Source organism: Convolutriloba macropyga, chromosome 4, assembly GCF_964194025.1.
Source record: "Convolutriloba macropyga chromosome 4, txConMacr16.3, whole genome shotgun sequence".
NCBI classification, from domain to species: Eukaryota; Metazoa; Xenacoelomorpha; order Acoela; family Convolutidae; genus Convolutriloba; species Convolutriloba macropyga.
In genome coordinates, this window is record NC_134471.1 from 40,198,508 (window position 1) to 40,213,114 (window position 14,607).

General features: G+C 35.5%; 2 protein-coding genes across 3 annotated transcripts in view; one reads left to right on the plus strand and one right to left on the minus strand.

Annotated features, from left to right (window-relative positions):
* LOC142337669 (polyadenylate-binding protein-interacting protein 1-like) overlaps window positions 1-14,607 on the plus strand; it is a 509,163-nt gene that overhangs the window by 183,206 nt on the left and 311,350 nt on the right. The gene's annotated exons all lie outside the window — the stretch shown is intronic.
* The window catches only part of LOC142337667 (patched domain-containing protein 3-like), a 72,686-nt gene that overhangs the window by 49,191 nt on the left and 8,888 nt on the right, over window positions 1-14,607 (minus strand). Inside the window, exon 4 of the mRNA XM_075387083.1 lies at window positions 10,767-10,940. Within this exon, the coding sequence (XP_075243198.1) occupies window positions 10,767-10,940 (174 nt within the window). The remainder of the gene's footprint in view (window positions 1-10,766; window positions 10,941-14,607) is intronic.

The following is a 14,607-nucleotide window of genomic DNA, read 5'->3' on the forward strand; positions in this document are numbered from 1 at the left end:
GGAGATAAACAAAATTTAGTAAATGTTTTATTGGTTTCAGTACAATTTACATACGCCAAAAACACCCTAAATACACTACACCAACTTTACCCATAGTAGACCTCCTATGATTATTGCATGTGTAAACATCAGCAATATGGTATTACAATGGGCTCCTTTGTGCACAAAAAAAAAGAGGCAGTACATCCTATACAGACCATTACTGACACCGCTAGCACATGAACCATAGTATAGTTTCACAATAAGAAACTTAAAGGCTTCAAGATAAAGTTCAAGGAAATGAAATATTAGCGAAGCCGTTTCTTTGCAACAGTTACGATAGGCATTGTGTCAACAAAAAACCAACTTGACAACCAGTTCCGCTTCAGTGGGAACGCCAGTAAAAGAAAGTTATAGGTGAGACTATACAAATTAACAAAAAGCAAGGTTATCAAAAAAGATAATCAAAACAATTTCCGTCTGGGGGGCAAAAAAAATATATATACCGCGTGTCTGCCCTGAATATCTGCCCTGACAAGCGGCAGATATTCACAAATATCTGCCCTGAAAAGCGGTTCCTGCCCGTTGCTGAATTCCATAATGCTTAGAACTATCGTGAAAAAACGCTGATCATCCCTACCATTCAATCCAAAATTTCAATTGTATAAAACATCCCATAGACTTCAGTTATCTTACATGTAGGTATAAGAAACAGTAGAAGGACGAAATTTAGTAGACATTAAACCATCAGTCTAGCATAGCCGCGCACTGCAAAGGGAAATAGAAGTAAAAATTGGGGTTGTCAACATTACAGATTAAGGATACCTCCATCTGGTCTAGAACCTACGCCAAAAACAAATTGCAGTAGAACTGCAAAGAGGTCTACACCACTAAACTACAAGTACCAACAACTACACAATAACAAAAGAATTTATATGCGAAAACAATTGAGTCAAACAAAAAAATCCGTGAATGATGATAATCACTGAATTGAATGCGTCAACTTATCTTGAACCATTATGTTTTTAAAACATTAAAGAAGATCCGACGATGGGCCCCAAGAGCACAAGGACACTACAAGCAACAAAAATTAAACAAAAACAATTCTAGATGCAAAACCTGAATAATATGGTTACACTATATCATATTAAACTATCCCAACAAAATATCCGTTTCAACATCATTGATCTCAACGTTTCAAATTCAATGCTGTACGAGGAAGCACGTTGGCACAGAAGGTAACGAATAAATATACCAGGAAAACGAACAACGATTACTTCTCAACTGACAACACGTACTATGAAGAGCAGCGCAGAAAAATAACACAATTTCAGATTCATCGTCTGTAGTTCTGAGATCCCAATTCCCTCAATTCTCATCCGAGGCTTAAAAAACGCCAAACTGATAAAAGAGGGTGTAATTTGGCGACATAATACCAACCGAATTGCCTCCACTGAATTGATCACATTACAGAATGACAATTTGCTGTACTCAATCATGGTCCTTAAAAACGCAACAGCAATACAAATTGTGCATCGACATATCATCTGAGCAACAACACATTTTGGTCTAGAGAAACGATAATCAAAAGCTCAGGGAGAGTACTAACGATTCCTATATTGGGCATGAAAGCAAGGTCATATTAGAAATCAGTGAGACTTTCTGCCAAGATAGAGTCTCCAGACCACACATTCTTCTTTCAAGTAAACATCGGAGGACTACACTGACATTCTCTCAACCAGCTGGGAATCGATCATCAGAACGGGCCATCCAACTCACTTGAAGTTCAATGTGGAATAAACAATGCACAATCTGGAACGCTTCATAAGATGATGATTCGACGATTCTTTGCACAACAGAAAATTGAAAAAACTCTCACCGACAATCATTTTCCATACATATAAGCCTGCTGCAATGCGGTTGGTTTTGGCTATTGAATGATAAGTTTTCCCGATATTATTTCAATGATGAGCAATTTTCAGATTGTTTCTAATCAATTCTGAGAGAATTGATTAGAAACAAACAAAAATGCATTTCTGGCGGTTTGCAAGATCGTTAACACAAGTTCCGACCTTCAATTCTTAAACAAAGCGGCCAGGCATGGCGGACTGATACGACCTGGATATAGTAGACGGAAAGCAACACTATCTTAAGCATTTGAAACAAATACGAGCAAATGCCACTTTTGATGCCGCTTATGGATTCAAGAAAGAGCAACTCAGAATCGGGCAAGCATATGGTTATATTGTCTCACAATTTCCCAGTCACTTTTAGTTTTGATCCCAATACAAAAATGACCAAAGTAATTAATAACTGACCTCTTTTCTTGATGATGGTCGTTGCCCCCTGGGGATCAAATATAACCCCTAGGGAGGCAGATGTCAGAGGGAGGCAACCCAAAAGAATTCAACGACCTTTAGTTTGAAGAAAAATTACCTATATAAGCGTTGGCAAGTTCATTGCAAGTTCTATATAAGCGTTGGCAAGTTCAATATGGAACACACAAAAATTTGGATAATCAACATATTTAATCAATGAACTCAATTGGAGCGAGATTTGTTCTCAACCGGGAACAGATAAATTACTTTTGATGATGCATACGAAGAAGCTGAAAAATTCTGGTCGGCACAAAATCAATACACAATAATTCTTAAGCATAACTTGTACCAGAAAAGAAAAAATTCAAAAAGAATTGATGTGAATATTACAAATAAGATCTTTGTGATAGATCCCCTAGATATAGTTCATATCGATGTTCTCGGACGTCCATTTGAGAAACAGACAACTGGCTCATTTGATGTCTAAAATAGCATCATAAGCAGTCATTCGTTCCTTTGTTGATTGATCTGGATCACCCGATGCAGCGAGCACTAACGATTCTGCTCTTCCTCTGATTATTTCGATACTGCACGCAACTTTCAGGCCTGTTCTGCATGAAGCTTTTCGCACTTAATCGTCGTGACAACGAATTCATCAATAATCTAGGTGAATCTAATTATAATGTTGTTCAAGTCAAAGTCTCGTTAGCCAAAACTAATCTAACCACAAACTAATCTAACAATTCAGAAACAAATTCAAAAATTGTCGTTTTTTTGTGATAAAGTTAATTGACACAGAAATAAAACTTATGGCGACCAAACAAAGCCTACAATGATTGAAACAAATCCACAATCCTCTTGAAAATCATTTCAAGAAATAACATGAGCAATAACACGGGGCTCCGAAATTCTTTCTCATTCAGTTACAAATGTATGATAGGTTGCAAGGAGCAGCCATCGATCGAAAGCAGAAGTCCCATAAGGACTGCTGCTATGATCAATGAGGAACGTAACGCAGTCGGGAGTACACAGGAATTGATATAAAAGAAACTCTTACAACAAACCTTAGTGCTGACGAAGCAAACCAAGTTTTAGAAAATTAACGCTTACATAATATCATCTGAGCAACAACACATTTTGGTCTATAGAAACGATAATCAAAGGCTTAGGGAGAGCACGTTCGATTCTTATATTGGCCATGAAAGCAAGGTTCTATTCGAAAACAGCGATACTTCACTTATCTTACATGTAAGATTAAGAAACAGTAGAAGGACGAAATTTACTAGACATTAAACCATCAGTCTATTATAGCCGCGCACTGCAAAGGGAAATAGAAGTAAAAATTGGGGTCGTCAACATTACAGATTAAGGATACCTCCATCTGGTCTAGAACCTACGCCAAAAACAAATTGCAGTAGAACTGCAAAGAGGTCTACACCACTAAACTACAAGTACCAACAACTACACAACAACAAAAGAATTTATATGCAAAAACAATTGAGTCAAACACAAAACTCAGTGAATAATGATAATTACTGAATTGAACGTGTGAACTTATCTTGAAGCGTAATGCTTTAAAAAAAATACGAAAAAGGAGACCCAACGATGTGCATTTAGAGCACAATGACACTACAAGCACAAACAAACAAACAAAAACAATTCTATAGGCAAAAACTGAATATTATGGTTACACTATATCACATTAATTTATCTCAACTAAAACGCCGCTCCAAAAACCTTGATTTGAACGTTTCAAATTTAATGCTGTACGAAGAAGCACGTTGGAAGAGACATTTACGAATAAATTTACCAGAGAAAACGAACTATGAGTACTTCTCAACTGACGCTACGTACTGTGAAAAGCAGCGCAGAAAAATAACACAATTTCAGATTCATCGACTGTAATTCTGAGATCCCGATTCCCTCAATTCTCATCCGAGGTTAAAAAAACGCCAAATTGATAAAAGAGAGTCTAACTTCGCGACATAATACCAAACGAATTGCCTCTCCACTGAATTGATCACATTACAGAATGACAATTCGCTGTACTCAATCATGGTCCTTAAAAACGCAACAGCAATACATATTGTGCATCGACATATCATCTGAGCAACAACACATACTGTCTATAGAAACGATAATCAAAAGTTTAGATGGAGTACATTTGATTCCTATATTGGCCACGAAAGCAAGGTTCTATTCGAAAACAGCGATCGATACTTCACTTATCTAACATGTAGGTATAAGAAACAGTAGAAGGACAAAATTTGCTAGACATTAAACCATCAGGTAGAACTGCAAAGAGGTCTACACCAATAAACTACAAGTACCAACAACTACACAACAACAAAAGAATTTATATGCAAAAATAATTGAGTCAAACAAAAAAATCCGTGAATGATGATAATCACTGAATTGAATGCGTCAACTTATCTTGAACCATTATGTTTTTAAAACATTAAAGAAGATCCGACGACGGGCCCCAAGAGCACAATGGCACTACAGGCAACAAAAATTAAACAAACAAAAACAATTCTAGATGCAAAACCTGAATATTATGGTAACACTATATCATATTAAACTATCCCAACAAAATATCCATTTCAACATCATTGATCTCAACGTTTCAAATTAAATGCTTTACGAGGAAGCACGTTGGCACAGAAGGTAACGAATAAATGTACCAGGAAAACGAACAATGATTACTTCTCAACTGACGACACGTACTATGGAAAGTACTATGAAAAGCAGCGCAGAAAACTCACAGAAATTCAGATTCCTAGTACGATAGTACCAACCGAATTGCCTCTCGCGCTTAACTGATCACATTACAGAATGGCAAATGACTTGTACCAGAAGAGAAAAAAATCAAAAAGAATTGATGTGAATGTTACAAATAAGCTCTTTGTGAGAGATCCCCTAGATATAGTTCATATCGATGTTCTCGGACGTCCATTTGAGAAACAGAAAACTGGCTCATTTGAGGTCTAAAATAGCATCATAAGCAGTCATTCGTTCCTTTGTTGATTGATCTGGATCACCCGATGCAGCGAGTACTAACGATTCTGCTCTTCATCTGATTATTTCCATACTGCACGCAACTTTCAGGCCTGTTATGAATGATTTTTTAGCACTTATTCATCTTTACAACAAATTCATCAATAATCTAGGTGAATCTAATTATAATGTTGTTCAAATCAAAGTCTCGTTAGCCAAAACTAATCTAACCACAAACTAATCTAACAATTCAGAAACAAATTCAAAAATTGTCGTTCTTTTTTTTGTGATAAAGTTAATTGACACAGAAATAAAACTTATGGCGACCAAACAAGGCCTACAATTATTTAAACAAATCCACAATCCTCTTGAAAATCATTTCAAGAAATAACATGAGCAATAACACGGGGCTCCGAAATTCTTTCTCATTCAGTTACAAACGTATGATAGGTTGCAAGGAGCAGCCATCGATCGAAAGCAGAAGTCCCATAAGCACTGCTGCTATGATCAATGAGGAACGTAACGCAGTCGGGAGTACACAGGAATAGATATAAAAAGACACTCTTAGAACAAACCTTAGTGCTGACGAAGCAAACCAAGTTTTAGAAAATTAACGCTTACATATCATCTGAGCAACAACACATTTTGGTCTATAGAAACGATAATCAAAGGCTTAGGGAGAGTACGTTCGATTCTTATATTGACCATGAAAGCAAGGTTCTATTCGAAAACAGCGATACTTCACTTACCTTACATGTAAGTATAAGAAACAGTAGAAGGACGAAATTTACTAGACATTAAACCATCAGTCTAGCATAGCCGCGCACTGCAAAGGGAAATAGAAGTAAAAATTGGGGTCGTCAACATTACAGATTAAGGATACCTCCATCTGGTCTAGAACCTACGCCAAAAACAAATTGCAGTAGAACTGCAAAGAGGTCTACACCACTAAACTACAAGTACCAACAACTACACAACAACAAAAGAATTTATATGCAAAAACAATTGAGTCAAACACAAAACTCAGTGAATAATGATAATTACTGAATTGAACGTGTGAACTTATCTTGAAGCGTAATGCTTTAAAAAAAATACGAAAAAGGAGACCCAACGATGTGCATTTAGAGCACAATGACACTACAAGCACAAACAAACAAACAAAAACAATTCTATAGGCAAAAACTGAATATTATGGTTACACTATATCACATTAATTTATCTCAACTAAAACGCCGCTCCAACAACCTTGATTTGAACGTTTAAAATTTAATGCTGTACGAAGAAGCACGTTGGAAGAGACATTTACGAATAAATTTACCAGAGAAAACGAACTATGAGTACTTCTCAACTGACGCCACGTACTGTGAAAAGCAGCGCAGAAAAATAACACAATTTCAGATTCATCGTCTGTAATTCTGAGATCCCGATTCCCTCAATTCTCATCCGAGGCTAAAAAAAACGCCAAATTGATAAAAGAGAGTGTAATTTGGCGACATAATACCAAACGAATTGCCTCTCCACTGAATTGATCACATTACAGAATGACAATTTGCTGTACTCAACCATGGTCCTAAAAAACGCAACAGCAATACATATTGTGCATCGACATATCATCTGAGCAACAACAAATACTGTCTATAGAAACGATAATCAAAAGTTTAGATTGAGTACATTTGATTCCTATATTGGCCACGAAAGCAAGGTTCTATACGAAAACAGCGATACTTCACTTATCTAACATGTAAGAAACAGTAGAAGGACGAAATTTACTAGACATTAAACCATCAGGTAGAACTGCAAAGAGGTCTACACCACTAAACTACAAGTACCAACAACTACACAACAACAAAAGAATTTATATGCAAAAACAATTGAGTCAAACAAAAAAATCCGTGAATGATGATAATCACTGAATTGAATGCGTCAACTTATCTTGAACCATTATGTTTTTAAAACATTAAAGAAGATCCGACGATGGGCCCCAAGAGCACAATGGCACTACAGGCAACAAAAATTAAACAAAGAAAAACAATTCTAGATGCAAAACCTGAATGTTATGGTTACACTGTATCATTAAACTATCCCAACAAAATATCCGTTTCAACATCATTGATCTCAACGTTTCAAATTAAATGCTGTACGAGGAAGCACGTTGGTACAGAAAGTAACGAATAAATATACCAGGAAAACGAACAATGATTACTTCTCAACTGACGACACGTACTATGGAAAGTACTATGAAAAGCAGCGCAGAAAACTCACAGAAATTCAGATTCCTAGTACGATTGTACCAACCAAATTGCCTCTCGCGCTGAACTGATTACAGAATGACAAATGACTTGTACCAGAATAGAAAAAAATCAAAGAATTGATGTGAATGTTAGAAATAAGCTCTTTGTGAGAGATCCCCTAGATATAGTTCATATCGAAGTTTTCGGACGTCCATTTGAGAAACAGAAAACTGGCTCATTTGAGGTCTAAAATAGCACCATAAGCAGTCATTCGTCCCTTTGTTGATTGATCTGGATCACCCGATGCAGCGAGCACTAACGATTCTGCTCTTCTGATTATTTCCATACTGCACGCAACTTTCAGGCCTGTTATGAATGAACTTTTCGCATTTATTCATCTTTACAACAAATTCATCAATATTCTAGGTGAATGTATGATGTTGTTCAAGTCAATGTCTCCTTAGCCAAAACTAATCTAACCACGAACTCATCTAACAATTCAGAAACAAATTCAAAAATTATCTTATCTTTTTTTGTGATAAAGTTATTTGACAGAGAAATAAAACTTATGGCGACCAATCAAGACCTACAATTACTTAAACAAATCCACAATCCTCTTGAAAATCATCTCAAAAAATAACATGAGCAATAACAAGGGGCTCAGAAATTCTTTCACCCGGTTACAAAGGTATGGTAGGTTGCCAGGAGCAGCCAACGATAGCAAGCAGAAGTCCCATTAGCGCTGCCGCTATGATCAATGAGGAACGTAACGCAGGCGGGAGTACACAGTAATTGATATCAGAAGACATTCTTACAACAAACCTTAGTACTGACGAAGCAAACCAGGTTTTAGAAAATTATCGCTTACAGGTGTCCAAAAGCGGGAAAATCAAGTCAAGATAATTTTCAAGGTGCTACAAAACTCAACAACAATTACCTTGGACAAAAAAATCTCTGCAAGTCAGAGAATCTCCATGTAACAAGGATGTTTATTGAACATTCAGCACCCTACCATGAAAATTTCGCCTGCAAATCTTAATCTGATAAAAAAAAGGTTTAAAATTGCCCAGCAATTAATCACCAGCACAAAGATTAATTCAGTAATCCTAAAGCTAGCAAACGACTCAAAACCCTCATGGCTTTCCACTACTACGACAAAGAGTAAAGTTATTAAGTAAAAATTTCATTGGGTTGGTTTCTCCTACTAAGTGGTAACAGGTCCTCCGAGAGAACTGAACAGTAGAAACTGTTCAGTTCTCTCGGAGGACCTGTTACCACTTAGTAGGAGAACTCAACAACAATTACCTTGGACAAAAACATCTCCGCAAGTCAGAGAATCTCCATGTAACAAGGATGTTTATTGAACATCCAGCACCCTACCATAAAAATTTCGCCTGCAAATCTTAATCTGATAAAAAAAGGTTTAAAATTGCCCAGCAATTAATCACCAGCACAAAGATTAATTCAGTAATCCTAAAGCTAGCAAACGACTCAAAACCCTCATGGCTTTCCACTACTACGACAAAGAGTAAAGTTATTAAGTAAAAATTTCATTGGGTTGGTTTCTCCTACTAAGTGGTAACAGGTCCTCCGAGAGAACTGAACAGTAGAAACTGTTCAGTTCTCTCGGAGGACCTGTTACCACTTAGTAGGAGAACTCAACAACAATTACCTTGGACAAAAACATCTCCGCAAGTCAGAGAATCTCCATGTAACAAGGATGTTTATTGAACATCCAGCACCCTACCATAAAAATTTCGCCTGCAAATCTTAATCTGATAAAAAAAGGTTTAAAATTGCCCAGCAATTAATCACCAGCACAAAGATTAATTCAGTAATCCTAAAGCTAGCAAACGACTCAAAACCCTCATGGCTTTCCACTACTACAACAAAGAGTAAAGCTATTAAGTAAAAATTTCATTGGGTTGGTTTCTCCTACTAAGTGGTAACAGGTCCTCCGAGAGAACTCAACAGTAGAAACTGTGGAGGAAAGCAAAAACAGAAACCACCATTTACTGCACCATTTGCGGTTGGGTGCCCAATAAATGTTCAGGGTTAGACAATGTCCACGAGTAAGAAACAGAAAACTTTACATCCAAAAAACGCAAAAAACGAAATATTGATCTCATCAGCGATGAATAGCAGGGATCTGCAATGTACATTAAAACATTACACAAACACGCATAATCTATCCACAATCCATCAGCTTACGACGGCAAGATAAACAGACTGGCTAAGTCAACAGGCTTAACGCGTAAAACAGTGGTGACCTATTTTAACACAAGCTCAGCATACACAAAGTTCAAATGAATTAGTAGTTAGTTTTCCACGCGTAAAACTACAGTCACATCGTTTAAATGGAATATGATCAATGGACCATGCAAATATTCAATCAAACAGAAACACTCGAGATCTATTGGTGGCAGTCATTACACTTAGTAGTTACCTTAGGGTTCAGCCAATGTAAAATAATTACACTACAACTAGGCGCACATTCGTCTTGAGAACGAAAATCTTACCCGAAAAAATATGGACCAAAGATAGATGAAAATTTTCAATTATTTACAGAACAATCTTAATACATTATGTGCTCCACTTTTAAGAGTTGAACATTAGCAGTTTTCGAGTTATATATCACATCAAAATGTTACAAGATACAAAAAAAATCCAATTTGAAGGCAAATTCGCTCCGAATATTGAGTGCAAAAAACAATTGTAGACAAAAACATAACGGACTAACGCTCGAAAAATTGATCTCGAAGGACTAGAAAGAGCTCTAACTATTACACCCTGATTCAGTCGGGGGGGGGGGGGGGCAGCCTGGAGGGGGATTTAAACATTTAAAGTAAAAACACTGATACCTATTTTGGTCCATTCTTCAGTAAATTCTTAGTAGTAAACAGTCACCAATTGAATTCAGTTGCTTTAAATTGTGAATGAGAAAGAAATGTAGATCAATCAAAACGCAAAAAGTTAAGGACATAAAAGTCACTCGAAGAGTCAAAATGGTCAGGCAAAATTTATGCAAAAAAGATACATGCTTACAATAATTGCTTCGAACATCGTTCGAGAGCAATTAATCGGCTACAGCAGAAAGTAAAACCGTGTAAATAATGGCGTGGTCGAAATGTTCTGAGAAGTGAGAAACAAAAGTTGCGAAATTAATTTTTACTGAACTTAATGAATTTCGCCAAACATTGAGACAAGGATAACCAGGTAACAAAATAGAGTGCAATCTAACTCTAGTGTGCGACCCCTGGGGCTCTTAGTAGTGACCGCCTTCACTCTCTCGTCTACTCCCAGCACCGCCTCGATACCCTCTGGAGTGAGCATGTCTTCACCCTCCACTATCAATCGGACAACTCTCATCTTTACTGGGAACCATTCCTCTGCTATCTTTGAGTCCAGTACAGCCCTGAAAAATTAGTTATGCAGTTTAACTTAATTTAATCTACCTTAATTTAATATTTTAAGTAGTGTGGAAGCAAAAAAGGAAATCAACTGATACAACGGCAATCAAGAAATAACAGTAAAACCTGGTCACTTAGAAATCATTACTTTTATTTTTCCGATTTTATTTTGAAACTTTTGACCTCTATATGTTTGTCTATACATGACACTATATAATGTACTAAATACTTTCATTGCTACAATTAAATATTTAAGAAAAAATATAGACTTGTTTTTACCCAAGTCCCCGGGAACAAAATAAGATTTTTTAAGAAATCCTGTGGACAAACAAATTCGTTTCCCCCTCATAATGGTGTATATAAGCTAATAATAAAAAAAGTTGACATTAACATTCAAAATTTTAAATATACAAACAGACATGTGAAGAAATACCACTTATTGACGATAATTCCACGAAAAAACAAATTTTCCTGCGGAAAAAGAATGCTCCAAATACACTTCGGAAAGCGAGACGCCCAATAGAACTAGATATGTAAAATTTAAATTAGAATAATATATAAAAACATCCATAAAAATGAAATTACACGAGCAGCTTACTTCATTTTATCACGAGGACGTCACGATAAATTTTGGAAATTGTTCCGATATTTCGAAATGGGGGGAATATATAAGCCAGGCCGGTTGTTTTCTTCTTCAGTCAAATTTTCATTTTCTGTTTACGAATCGTAGCGGAAAACGAGAAATATCATTCTGCAGCCCTCAGACGCTACTTTGATTTTTATAAAATCTACAAAAATTATCGTAGTTGCGAAAGTGGAGCTATTGGAAGAAAAACAGGAAAAAATTGGGAGGGGGGAGATACACAATTTTTTACACATTTAACATTTTAAGCCCGATGATTAGGCTGCAATGATAATTTTGGCTTCAAGTAGCGTTTTAAAAATTCCGTAAATATATATACGAATTCTCTTAGAACATGATATGTGTGTTCCAGTTATGCGTAGTTGCAGTCGTTCAGACCATTCAAAAGCCAATTAAAGGTTTTTCATGACTTAGACGTTAGACTTCATAAAACAAGTGCTCCGAGAGAGCTTTACGTGGCTCTCTTATGGGTCGCAGTGTAATCAATTTAAAGGTTTTTTCACAATTAACGGTTTTCACAAATTTGACACGACTTGCTCTAAAAATGAACGCTTTTTAATCTCATTGGTTTTGCATTTTTTGACGTTTTGTCGCTAGTTCCATTTATGGTGGGACTCATTAACCCTTTCATAAATCAAATTTGAGTTAAATTAATTTTGCCACTTCAAAATTGAAGGTTTTAACTACTTTACATACTTGTTATCAAAAATTGTAATTGTTTAATATTTTGCGAGTTCTTAATTTTTTATTAACAGTTTTCACGGTTAAGAAACGACTTGTTCTAAAAAACTGGATCTTCACGACTGAGTAAGTTTTTTTGTTCAGTCACATAATCAACTGAGTTATTTTTGAGAGGTCTGATGTGCTTTCTAATTAGGCATATTTGAATCCACTTAAGTAATTGAGCTTACTGTTAAAAAGTTTATTGCCTTTGACACAATTGGTTTCGTCAATTTTTGAAAATTTGACTGTTTCCTGCATATATTAATAGTTTCGCTGCGTGGTCACACAGTGATTATCATCAAAATTGATTGGCGCTTTCCATCGATCGATAGTCTAATAGATGTCAAAGAGCTGATTTTTTTGTTCAAGAGTTTTCTGATGTAACCAAAACAGGAAAACCCTACCAAACGTATAAATCGATAACACTGAAACAGAAAACGCTAAAGTTCTGTAAATGGAAAAAGGAAAAATTTCAGCTTCTTCCTTCTTCTGCCTTTGAACTCCTAAACAAATGTTTGAAAAATAGTGTCAAATGTTTGTGTGTCTGAAACTGAATCCAATTGAACAACTCTGATACTCCTGATGTACACGATCATTATAACCAATTTTTCTAGAGAACGAGGAAAACACAGAGCAAAATTTAAGTTTGTTATCTTTTACTAGTTTAAATACACTTTGTTCATCATTGCGCTGATTTCTCTGGCTTCCTAAACTAGCTATTTTGTGTGCAAACTAGTGCCTGTTTTTGCCGACTTGGCGATTTTGTTAATTAAAGAGAAAGGTCAAACAAAATTCATTGACAAAATAAAGTTTTCCAATTTCTGCGGGCGTTTACGCAACATCCAATAGTTTATTTGACAATTGACACATTTGAAAACTTGCATCTATAATTATGAGAAAGAAACTGTCGTTTTTTTTTATTTTCTCTTGATTATTCCAGATGATTAAAAAAATCTTATTTAGCCTCTAAAGTGGGTGGAAATTAACTGCTAATTGCACTTCGCTGAAAAAGTACAGCAGTTAATTGTTTATTTTTGCTTTCATTAAAAAACAAATTCAAAGGAGGAAGTGGTCAAAAAAGGAACCTTAATTTCTTGTAAATAACTATAATTTCATACTAAGCTCTAAAACCCTGCGTCTTAGTTTAAACAGTGTCAAATGTTCCCAAAAAATGAAAGAATTGGTTCCTTAAACGTCATTCCAGAGCGGTAAAAGAACGAAAATTCCCGCTCTAGAGTGACTCCATTTGAAAAGAACGAAAATTCTTTTCAAAAAAATTCATCGACTTTGGATGCTTGCGATGTCGTTCCGGAATCATTATGAATAGCAGTTAATTTAGTCTTATATCTGCCTTCATCGCTTGAGTATAATCAATATTATTAATTCAAAAGGTGAAAACGAAAAATGGAAAAATTTTAGTGAAGTAGAAAAACGTTTCTGTTTATTGCTGCAAAATATTTTTCAGAACCATGTACACCAGGTAATTAAGGTTGCCATTTGCCGGTGAATTGTTGGTTCCATTCCCATGATTACAATTATAAACATTGAAACAACATCAGAAAAATTATTTGAGAAAAACGAAAAAGAAACTATGTTCTATAACACTGCTCCGTTTTTCTCATCTGACAATTGACTATTGTATATTGATTTAAAAAAAATCAGGAAATCAGCACACATCAGTATTCACAAGCTTAAGTCATTGATATACAAAAACGTCAGTTTTTCAACTAGAAAAAATCAAAGAACTTTCTCGATTTGTAACATAAACCTTGAAAAGAAAATACTTTTTGGTTCGCTTTAAGTGTGACATTCAAAATTGTGCGAATATAAGACACATAAATCTAAGATAATTTGAAATTGACTTCCGGCCCAAAAGTGAACTTCACATAGTATTCGACTGAAATTTTTAAATTTTTTTTTTCAAATTTTCAATTGGTGCTATTTTTTGACTAAAAGACTCTTTAATGTGAAAATCGGTTATTCATTGCAAAAAAATGACAACGCAATTGATTTTTCATCTGGTAAAATCATATTAACGCGAGCGTTCTGAAATACTTATTTTTACAAAATAAAAAATTGTTACTCAAGGTTGCTGCGGAAAAAATGCTTCAATTTGAGCTTCAAAACATAGAGAGTCAAACGATCTTTTCAAATCAGAATACCAAGCAATATTAGACAAACTTGAGGTGCATGTTGGAACGTCTCGTTATGATACATTCAAGATCGTTTTTATGAACTTTCAGATGATGTCGGCTGTTGAAAACTTACTTCCTATAAATTTTTATATACTAGCTGGATCAATTGGC